General features: G+C 45.8%; 1 protein-coding gene across 1 annotated transcript; it reads right to left on the reverse strand.

The window, feature by feature from the left end:
- Nucleotides 1-10,396: 10,396 nt before the first annotated feature.
- LOC135400671 (E3 SUMO-protein ligase ZBED1-like) lies at nucleotides 10,397-11,365 on the reverse strand. The gene has a single exon (XM_064632500.1). The coding sequence runs from the start codon at nucleotides 11,363-11,365 to the stop codon at nucleotides 10,397-10,399; it is 969 nt and encodes a 322-aa protein (XP_064488570.1).
- Between the last annotated feature and the right edge of the window lie 562 nt (nucleotides 11,366-11,927).

Genomic DNA, 11,927 nt, shown 5'->3' on the forward strand with positions numbered 1-11,927 from the left:
AGAGCCACAAATTCCTAGGAATAATTCTCAATCAGAACTTGTTCTGGGCGCAGCAGATCAAGAAGCTTCAGCAGACAACCAATGCTTATACAAATATTATGAAGATAATGGCCAACGTGAAATGGGGCAACCGGAAGACCATCCGGACTCTTCACCAAGCCATGATTAAACAAACACTGGCTTACAGCATCCCGTACATGCATAACATCACTTCCCACCAAGAAGCTAAGTTAAATTCCATCTTGGGAAGAAGCCTCAGAATTTGCTTCGGAGTACCAAGGACAACCAGGATTTCACTCCTGCTGGCGGAAGGACGTGAACCACCTTCTGTAGCTCTGAGATGCCAAGAAATACAAAGACATGTTATCCGACTCCTAACTCAGCACTCCAATCATCAGCTCATCAGAAAACTGGAAGATCGCTACAAAAGTAATGCTGCACAGGCAGTACGGAAACTCTTTCTTTCTTTCTTTTATTGCTCACAAACAACGAAAAACAACATACAATAATAAACAGGACTGCGAGGGCAAGCCCTGTGATGCAGTCCAGGCCGGAGCACAATTCAAGGAAACACACTTGGCGAGGAGCACTGTCATGAGTACAGTTGGAAACTAGGATACATAAAAAAAATGCATTAACACATCCAAGTCGATGGGGAGAGTGAGGGAAGACAAAGACAGGAAAAATGGCAATAACATGTTGCAATCTATTGAGATGAGCGGAAGTAGTATTTAATACTGCGCTTAAAAGCGGTGGAGTTGGTAATTGTGCGCAAGTTTCGGGGCAGATTATTCCAGGTCTGGCTGCCAAAACATGCTAATGATAGTGAGCCATAATTACTTCGAGGCGTGGGAAAATGCAGTGTATTGGTGTCGTGCCTAAGCGGGTAAGGCCGAGCAGGATTTTGTACGGGAATCTGGTGCCTGCTAGCAGGTGTGTGAAAGAGATCGTGCATGATCAGAGACACTTTGTACTTCAGAAGGTCGAAAATGTTAAGGACACCAAGAAGTGGAAAAGCAAACCTTACGGATTCTCGAGGACGTAAATTGAGTATAATACGGAGCGCCCTTTTCTGAGCCACCAGCAAAGGCTGTAAGTTGCTGCAATACGTAAGACCGTATACCTCCAGGCCGTAGGAAAGGTGTGAATGGAACAGCGCATAATAAACAATGAGCAAAGTGTTTATAGGGACAAAGGACCTGAGCCTAGCTAGAGCATACAGACCTGACGTGATTTTATTTTGAACGTGACTAATGTGCGCCTGCCAGTTTAGGCGTTCGTGGAGTATAACACCCAAGAACTCAAAAGGAGTCTGCCTAAGAAAAGGGTTCACACTCTTCAACAAGAACAACCCTTATGGATCCTACCGCACCCGGAAGTACACACAGAAATTCCTGGAATCACTAATAAATCAGAAACTGACGTCTCCGTGCTCAAGACACTGTCCCTAGCATACCTTCAGGACACATTCTCGTCAAGAACGGTCATCTATACAGATGGTTCCTGTACAGAAGACAGATCTGCAAGTGCTTTTATCACTGAAACCATGCGGAAGGGGTACAGGCTCTCGCATGGCACCTCATCCACCGCTGCTGAACTACACGCTACTTCAAAGCACTATGCCACATCAAAAAACTCACCCGCAAGGTGATTTGAATTATATGGTGTACAAAATTCTCACCAACCTCAGCCATGCCATACGGTCAGGTCACAGTGTAACACTGCAGTGGATTCCATCCCACTGTGGTATATCATGGAATGAAGCAGCAGACAAAACAGCCAAGGGAGCTCTAAGAAAGACCAAGCTCAGCGCCATACCTTTCTCGAAAGCTGTCTTAAAAGCCTATCTATGGAAAATGACGACACAAAAATCCAGAGAACTATGGAAGTCATCCATCCGACCTACTTATTATCTCTTTCATCGATCCCAATTTGACAGCTATCGTCCCAAGAAGCCTGGAGAGACCTCTGCAAACAGTCATCCACGGAATCCGCCTAGGTCAGCTTTATTCACGGAAAACACTCTACAGAATGAAACTCATATCAACATTATGTCGCACATGCAACACTCCGGAAGACACACTTCACATAATCATGCAGTGTCCATCTTACGAGACTCACAGAGAACGACTTCAGGCTGTGCTCGACAAGATTGACTCTCGATCTTTCAGCATCTGCAAATTATTTGGTTACTGGCGCTGCAAACAGCAACAAGTGAAAGTAATGAAAGCCCTCTGCGCATTTTTAAATGACAGCGGTATCGTCAACCAATAGAGCTAGATGTGAAAATGAGAGAATGAAGGAAACAGTGGCGCTCATGGCAGAGCGTCGCACGTTCAAGACACGTCTTCACACTACGCTGAAGCTTAAAAGAAATGGAGCTGCAGGTGCCCACCAGGGAGACCACATAGCTCCACACCCTATCCAGTTAGATGAAGAAGAAGAAGAAAGGCTGGCACCCAAGGACCTTCTCGGTTGCTATCATTTGCGCATGTTTCGTAGAATTTCGCGAAATGTGACACTTTAGCTACACACTGGCACTGGAACTGCATTAGAAATGCAGTTCCTGCCGCTATGATAAATGCCTCCTGAGACTCCGAGTGCATGGCCAAACTGAATTCGTGCACATCACCGGGCAACAAGGGAGCGAAGTCGGACTGGTCGGACAAGGAGGCACTCGGCGCACACATTGCTTCCGACCCACCTGTGAGGAAGGAAGCAGCTCGGGCTATGGGTGCACCAGAAAGTAGAACCTACCTACAAAGTTAATTTTAAAAGAAACAAACCTTACAAAGTTGATTAAAAAACAAAAACGAGTTCCTCGAGAATCTGCTGGATTTCAAAAGTAAGGACACCGTATACATGACGCAGCAAATGATACTATAGAGGCTGTTCATGCAAAATGGAGTGATCAGGTTCCCCCTATACTTTTCCCCCTCCTCTTCCCCGTCTTCGGCTTCGGTGCTCTCTGTCAATAAATCTTCAGTTGTGTGACTTGCAGTTGTCGTGCTCTGTCTTTCTCTGTTTTCGTCCAGCTAGTCTTATTTGTTGCGTCATGTTTAGCCGTCATGTTAGCAACTATCCCAGATATCTACAGTGCTGCAGTTCAAAAGTCAGGCCCCAGTGGCTCAGTCTGTAGCGTGCTCGCCTACGAATTCCAAGGTAGCGGGTTGGACACCCGGCCGATACAAGTTTCAGTAGGGTTGCTTTGACAGGTCGTCTTCCGCGAGGGACTTAAAACGCAGCGTGCCGTGTGCTGAGCTTTCGGTGTACGCCAGAGAACTAGAGCTGTGGAAATATTCAAAATTTCGATTATTTTTCGAAGAGAGATATCGCTATGGCCAACCTGCAGGCAGGCTTCGCCTCATCACACCCAAGAGTTAAATGAAGCCCGCTCCACGTTACAGCCATTGTTTCTATGGGGTGCGGCTCCTTTCTGCAAGTCGGCTTCACCTCACTACATTCAAGTGTTACATGAAGCCCGCTTTACACTGTTTACAATATTCCTTCACTAAAGTTAAGGTTTAGTGGCTCGTTCTCTTTCTGACTTCTTTTTCATGTGTGTGCGGTACCTGTACAGGAAATGAAATTAACCCGAACTTTAGGCTGAACATAATTAGTTTTTAGCAGAGCTTATTAGTTTATGTAGTACAGGCTTATGTAGTACATCACCCTTTCTATTGCCACCAATCATCATCGCGAAACTTCCAGGGCAGGCACGAAACGGTACATCTCATCGAGTTTCCGGTAGTCGACGCAGAACCTGAGTGTTCCGTCCTTCTTCTTCACTAGTACCACCGGCGATGCCCAGGGGCTGATAGACGGCTGGATAATGTCATCTCTTAGCATCTCTTCTATTTGCGTTCGGATCGTTCCTCGCTCTTTGCAGGAGACCCGTTGGGGCATGCGGTGAATTGGACGGGCCTTTTCGTCGACGATGCAGCGAAGCAGTCACTGAAATCGTTGAGCATCTGGTCGTCACTCCAGTTGTTGAACTTGGCGATCCGCTCATAGTGGTCGAGCCAATCGTCCACGTCGTCGTAATACTCTCCGCTGAATGTGTTCGGCGACCGTGCAGGGGCTATGGGCGTGGCAACAGGTTGCGCCACTTGGGTACTGGTCTCCGAAGTCATCTTCTTCTTGCGTTTAGGGGGTTCTAATGGACCGAGTTCTGCAGGCAGACCAAGCTGTCGTCTGCTTTGTCGCAGTTGGTCTTCCAGGCCGTTGGACAAGGAATGCCCCGCACCTCCACCAGAAATGTCACGAAGCGAAATGGGTCGGCAAGTCGTCGAATAAACAGCGAACGGTTTATTAGACTACTTTGTAGCGAAACACAAGAGTGATAGCTCTCTGAACACAACTGAGTCCAAAGAATGAATGCTCCAGCTTGGAGCGCAGAAGCATTTAAGCGTCGCGCCGAAAAGTCTAGAAACAGCACGTGCGTTTGCCAGAGAGCAGGCGATGTGTCTGGAAGCTTCTTGCTTCTTCTTCAGCATGCGCCGGGATGAGATATACCGTTTCGTGCCTCCCCTGGAAGTTTCGCGATGATGATTCGTGGCACTATGCTCATATACTCGTTGTCTGAGGCTACACTTGCGAGCAAAAAGTCGCAAAAGCCTGGGGGCAAAGTTCCATTCGGACTCGACGGAGGACTAGACAGAACGCCGTTACGGGAACATGATTGCATTCCTACTATATTAATGATTATTGCATTGCAGTTTAGAAAGACTATCACAAAAAGTCCGTACTACACTCAACTATAATTTAGGAGCCTTAAATTCTACTTTCTATGGAAATTCAAAAATTCAGACTTTATGGTATTAAGCTGTCCGAGAAGAAGTGACATTCCTTGCTCGCTTAAGATAAATTGTGTGCTTTTTTCTGCGCTTTCTTCACGCAGGGGCAATGTAATTGGGTATTTAGCATTATGCAATAATTATCTGATAGCAGAAATCGGTGTCTTTGTCACAGTTTATTAGCGTGTACCTCGTTATTTTATTTTAGTTTTCTCTTATCGCTATGCGAGGAAAAGTGCGTGTAATTTTTCGCTGCTCTTTTTTATTTTCTCTACTTTTACGCAGAAGAAAGCCTCCTGGTAAAAGCTGAATAGTGTTCTATCAGTGGAAGCGGGTTGTTTGTTTGTTTGATTTTGTTGGGTGTTCGACACGTTGACAAAGTAAGCTGTGCTTAATCTTACAGGTTTTTATAGCAGAAATGCTGGTACCTGAGCACGGAGTAAAAATTCCTATATTTAAGAAAATTTGTATGTCGTTTTCCAAGCAGACCACGTTTAGTTTACGCGAAGTAGAAAAATGAACTTGTGTATGCTGTATGATGGATCCGCCGCAGGCTTAGGCCTTTACCCCGATCACCAGTGTTTTCGCATTCGACGTCGCATGTCTAGACTTGTTCAGTAGTGTCTTTCTTATTGCAATTTTTACCCTTCGCTAATATCTTGTTGTTGTCGTCTTGTGTTAGCCGTTGAGCTTCGGAGCGATGTGCGGTAATGCTACGATTATTCCTGAGCGCTCCGTGTCTTTAATGCGTTGTCCTGTGTGCGTGCGTGCGTGTGATTTTTTCCTGATTTGTGACATCATTGCATCTCTGGACTTAGCAGTGTCTTTCTTTCAGCAGTTTTACACTAGAGTTTCTTGCAGTTTCTACAGTTTTTTACTGCTAGTATCTTGTTGATGTCATGTTGTGCTAGCCGTCGAGTTTCGTTGCGATAAGCGGTGATTCTCCGATTATTCCTGAGCGGTACGACTTAAGCCTTTTCCCTGCTCGCTTAAGGAAATTTGTGTATCCCTGCCCTGTGTTTTCTTTACGCAAGGGCAATGCGGCTGTGTATGTGACATTATGCAAGAATTATCTGGTGGCAGAAATGGGTGTCTTTTTCTCAGGTTATTTGTGTGCGCTACGGTTTCTTGCAGTTACAGCTATTGGAGCACAAATGCGTGTAATTTTTTGCGGTTCTTTTCTCCTTTCGCTGCTTTTACTCAGAATGTAGATGAGAGGAAACAGTCAGCATCCAGGTAGAGCAGAAGAATGCCGCTTGGCAAAGGAGAATTGAATTTGTTTGTTTTTTTGTTATATGTTGAGTGTCAGTATTCACTTTGCTCGACATGTCGGTGTTTGCATTTATAGGTATTTTTGAAGAAATGCTGGTATGTAAGTGTGGAGCAGAAATTCCTATAAAGCACGTCTCCTTGTGCATTCCCGAGCTGCTGTCTGCGTGTGCGTGCTTTTTTTCTTGATTTGTGACGTCATCATGGCATGTCTGAACTCGTTTAGCAGTGTTGCAATTTTACCCGTCGCTAGTATCTTGTTGTTCTTGTTATCTTGTGTTAGCCGCGTAGCGATGTCCGGTGACTCTGCTGTTATTCCTGAGCGCTCCGTCGTAAGCCTTTTCCCTGCTCGCTTAAAGGGATTTGTGTGCCCTTGTCCTGTGCTTTCTTTACGCGAGGGCAAAGCGGCTGTGTATCTAGCGTTGTGCAAGAATTATCTGATAGCAGAAATGGGTATCTTTTTCTTAGTTTATTAGCGTATGCTTCGGTTTTTGAAGTCATTGCAATGCAAGCACAAGTGTGCACAATTTTGTTTTGCCCTTTTCCTTTTTCACCGATTTTACACAGAAGAAAGTCGCATGGTGCAGCTGAGATGAGGGTTTGTATGTTTTTGTTTGTTAGATGTAATTAGGAGCACGGTGTGTTGAGGAAGTCAGCTGTTATAGGTATCTGGGCAGAAATGCCTGCATCTGAGCGCAGGACAGAAATTTCTAGCATGCCACCCTCGGTGTAAATTAATTATTTTGGTTGTGAGACTCCTCCACTGCATGACAAGGCTGAAATGGGAAGAGAGAAAAAATTGGAGCGCTTGATTAATAGCGATCCAGGTAACAGGGCAATTATAGTTTCCATAGAAAGTAAAAATAGTTCAGCGTAGTATGGACTTTTTGTGCTAGTCTTCCTAAACTGCAATGCAATAATCATTAATATAGTAGGAATGCAATCATGTTCCCGTAACGGCGTTCTGTCTAGTCCTCTGTCGAGTCCGAATGGAACTTTGCCCCCAGGCTTTTGCGCCTTTTTGCTCGCAAGTGTAGCCTAGGACAACGAGTATATGAGCATAAATAGGGTCATGTACTACATAAGCCTGGTGATGATGTTGAGAGGTGTCACTTATTATTTTAAAGAGCAGTGGTAGTTTACTGGTGTTGTGATTCTAATGACCATGATGAGCCTTTGGTGTGAAAATCGTTAATATGCACGGTGCTTTTTTGTTGAATTTTAATGTAAGAATGAATATCATTAAGAGTAGGACAAAGAAATAATCTTGCGATTCAATAAATAATAGGAGTCTTTGCCGCTGTCTTCTTCAGACAGGATGTGATGACGTCACGCAGTGTTTCAGGTATCTCTATCAATGCATTGACCGTTACTGGAAAAAAAAATGTAGCAATAGAAAAATAGAGGATGGTGCGCATTGTCCTGGACGGATTTATGATGAGCACTGTTTTTGAATAAGAGGAGTGCGTGTGCTTAGAAATAGTTTGATGTTGGTTTTCTGCTTTGTTCAAGTGTTTCTCTTTGCTTTTTCCCCTTTTTTGTCTGACAAACATGGGCTGACATCCCCTGACCTGTTCGGTCATGCTTTCCTTCTGCAGTTAGTTGTAGTTGTAGTGTAGTTTTTTTCCTTTTTGACAAGGAACATTCTTGACGATGTCCATAGTGCTGCCTTGAATGGAAGCAGTGCTATTCTTAATAATTTTGCGATTCATTTAGTTCAGAGAGTAACCGCAAGGGGGACAGGTGCATGGCTTTATCCAGTCGAGGAACAAAGCGACATTATTCAGTTATCTGCCTGGCTCTCGGATGGGATGGACATGTCTCCATTAGCTCGTTGTATGTAGCCATTGATCGTGTTAGGATATTTTGTTCTTTTGCGAGTCTCATTTAGTAAGACTTTGGGAATGAAATGCTTAATTCCTACAATCAGCTTTCATGCATTGTGTTTTTCTGCAATAGTTTCCTATGCAATCGTTATAGTAGAATAAAGGAAATAATCTTGGGATAGTGATTCAATAAATAACTGGTCCCCTGTCTAGAGCGTACGCGTCCTTGAGCCACGCAGCTGCATGATGACGTCATACGGAGACACTATTGTTTCAGGTGGACCTTGTCCAGAGGAGCATTAGTGGAAAAAAACAGTGTAGCCCTGGGAGAATAGGATGACGTCACGACCAATGAGCACGGCCTGCAGGGGGCGCAAGGATTCACTTCTTTCTTGGACACTGGCAGGTGTGGACACGTTAATTCTGCTCCTAGCAATTGCGTTGGCCGTCAGTGGAAGAGCGTAGCTTCGGTGGGGTTTTGTCTGCCTCTGATGGGGTGCGGATGTGTGGTTCTTCACTGGTGAATGGTGTGTGACGATTGTGGTGGATTTTGATGCATGCTTTCCTTTGTTGATGATTCGTATTTTTTTTCTTTTTTGACAAGGAACATTCTTGTCTTGATGATGTTGATAGTGCTGCCCTGAATGGGAATAGTCCTAGAACAATTCCTAATAATTTTGCGATTAAATTAGTTCAGAAATCAACCGCAACAGGGTAGTGATGGGCAGTGAGTGAATGATTCGTTCTTGGTGAACGAATCAGTAGCTTCAGCTGAGTGAATCGATTCACCTTCCCTAAAAAGATTCGTTCATTGATTCACCTTCAATGAGGGTTCTCGAAAACTACAAAAAAGAGGAAACACTGATTTCAAAACATTTGACGAGGTCGGCGCGGCGTCATCTCTGAATGCGAACCGCAATCACACAACACATCCGCAGTGACGTGCGCATGCGCGCACACGGTGTGGTCGTGTGGCCGTATGGTGGGGGCACAGCGCACAGCAGCGCGCAAGCGAGACTGAATCAAACGAATCAAATGAATCGGTCTGAACCTTTTGATGCTTTTGATTCAGTTCAGAGTCGTATGGATCACGGTTGGCTGCTGCGCTGCTGCTCCCCTTGAGTCGAGGGGACTCGTTTGCTGTGCGTTTTAGATCACTGATTCATGTGGCAGTCCGTTAGCTTCGGACAGTTCGAGTTCGAGGGAGAACCTTTGTATGGTTGTGCGGCTCACCGATTCATTGAGTGCTCCATTTGCGATGGAGGTCGGTTAGGTGGTTTGGTTGTGCGCGTGGCTCACTAAGTCGTTTTCTAATCCGTTGACTTCGCGCCGTTGGCTGGCGGGAGTGTCTGGCTCGCTGAGTCATGGTGTGAATCGTTGTCTTCGGGGTATTCTGAGATTGTTCGTTCGCGCTTAATGGCATTATCGACTATACTGCTAATCTATACTTATTATAACTATTACTTACTTACTACTATTACTTATATATAACTACTACTCTATAATGGTCTGACCGCTCCTGATCGAGTGAGTGGGAGCAGGGCTTGGACTGGTTTGCTCTGGACTGTTTGGTGTTCCGCGGCTGATCCTTTACGGGGATGGATCCGGTTCTGTAGCTAACGAGTTAATTATACTATTAAGCGGTCTTAATAACGGTAGCAACCCCGACGCGTCCGTTCGAAAAGGGGTGCAACCGTTGCCGTGCCGCTGTAACCCTTGGTCTTTTTATTAGGATTTGTCCGTTTCTCGCTGTATGAAATGCGATAAGACTGGCAACGTGAAGCAATGAGATATGCATGAAACTTCGTAAGACTCGACTTTAATGAACGGCGATGTCCGTAGCATATACATTAGCAATAGCATACATTCGGTATGATTTACGTTAGAAAACGGATGGAACATGATGAACAGGTAATTGTAGTGAACAAAAGTGTAAACATGACGCGACTCGCGTTTTGAGTTCGAAAGTTCGAGCTCTGGTTATCACATGTTCGTGTTTAAAAACAGGATCTTCGACACCTTTGTTGATGTAAGTCTGCTTCTTCGTTCTGTTATGACTTGGGCGCCTTTTGAAAAGATTCGTTCGCATGGAACGCTTGTAGCTGGGACGCACAGTCTCGTTAGCATCACTTGGTATAGGCGTGGATGCATGTCTTTTTGTTCCTTCCACCAAGCAAGCGGGTCGCATGCTCGAGGGACGAGAGGTTCTTGCAGGTACCTGTCAACCTCTATTATTCCCGCTGCTGTGGCATTTGCGCTCTGGGTGAGGCTTGACACTTCCGTGTCGAATGATTCCCAGATTGATGGTTGTGGGTTTCCCTGCGTGTGTTCGAAAGGGGTGGTGTCCACTACCACTAGGCGTCCTTCATCAGATCCTGGCAAATCAATTTCGCAGGCTCTGCGATAAAGGGACTGCTTCGCAGGTTCTGCCGCCCTGGTGCTTTGAAAGCCGCGAGTCTTGAAACGGGGATCAAGTAGTGTACCTTCGGCCAGTCTGCTGTTTGTCTAGACATCGATGAATCTTCTTTCCATCTTCTCGCTGAGAACGTCTACCACACGGTTAACGATGTCATTCACTCGGTCGCCCTTGAATTCTTTTACATGTTTTTGTAGTGCTCGACTGAGTAACGGAACCTTGGATACTGTCACAGCCTTTTCACTGCTTACTTCTTCCGTCACCTGGATCAAGGGTTGGAGCACGTCGCAAACTTTCTGTATCGCGTCCCACTCATTTGTAGTTGGTGCATGAGTGTCGCAATTTACCAGTGGCAGAGTTGCTAATACTGCATCCTTGATTTTTAGCATTCTCATGAACATGTCGCAAGTCGAGTTCCATCTGGTTGGGACGTCCTGCTTTAGTTTCAGTTCTGGCAGTCCAATTTGCCTTTGCATGCCTTGAAGCTTGGCTGCTGCATGTGGGCTTCTTTTGAAGTACTGCACAATTGCCTTTACTTTGGAGTGCACCGCGCCCATTTCTTGCACACCGGATTGCACCACTAAGTTCAACGAATGTGCAAAGCAAGGGAGATGCCGCCATCCGCACAGTCTGACAGCTGCCGTAACATTCGCGGCGTTATCGCTCACAATTGCGGTCACCTTCTCAAAGATGCCCCATTCGGCCAATATTCTCTTCAGTTCGCTTGCTAGGTTCTCAGCAGTATGTCTTAAATCATAACGATAACAGTCCAGCAAGACCCTCTTGAGCTCACACCGACTGTTAATGAAGTGAGCTGTCACAGCTATGAAGCTTTCTGCGTTCAAGGATGTCCAGCTGTCTGTTTTTATGCATACGCTGGTGACGTCCTGCAGCTCTTTCCTCACCACCTCGGACACCTTATTGTACATTTGACACAACATCGTCGTAGAGAGGCTCTTTCTGGACGGGAGGCGGTACCCACTATTCAGCAGTTCCACAAGTTTTTTGAACTTCTTGTCATCTACGATTGAGAAAGGGTAATAGCCCTTAACGACCATCTTAACGACCTGCTCGTCTATTTGTTTTGCTCTGCTGAGTGCGATAGGTCGTCTGACGAAATCTGTAATTTGCTGTTGGGTCCTGCTAGAGGAAGAAGTCGTTGGCAAGGTGTCGGCCTGGCGGGCTGGTGCAGGATAGTTTGACTGGAGTTCAGGTGCTGTCGCTGCTCATGGTTCTGCTGATGATGTTGCTTGTGCTGCCAACTCCATGGAGGGATCGTCAACGTTATCCGTTAGCTGTGGATGACTGGTGGTGGCTACACTTGACCTTGGCAGCGACAGGGGCATGTATGAGCCTGGGTGCTTAGACTTCACGTGTCGCAGCAAATTTTGTTGTTGACCCACCGCGAGTCGAAAGGACGGTATTGCATATCCCGCATTTCGCCTTGTTAGTGCCGGTTGGCGTGAACAGTCTCCAGAGCATGCTGCGTTTCCTTGCGAGCGCGTCACTCATTTCGGAAAACCTATCTGCTATGCCACACTAACCTGTTGCACTTGAGGACAAACTATGGTGACAAAATAAGTTTCCCCTGTCTTGCACGCACGCGCTGCCGTGGAATTC

This window comes from Ornithodoros turicata, chromosome 7 (assembly GCF_037126465.1).
Source record: "Ornithodoros turicata isolate Travis chromosome 7, ASM3712646v1, whole genome shotgun sequence".
NCBI classification, from domain to species: Eukaryota; Metazoa; Arthropoda; class Arachnida; order Ixodida; family Argasidae; genus Ornithodoros; species Ornithodoros turicata.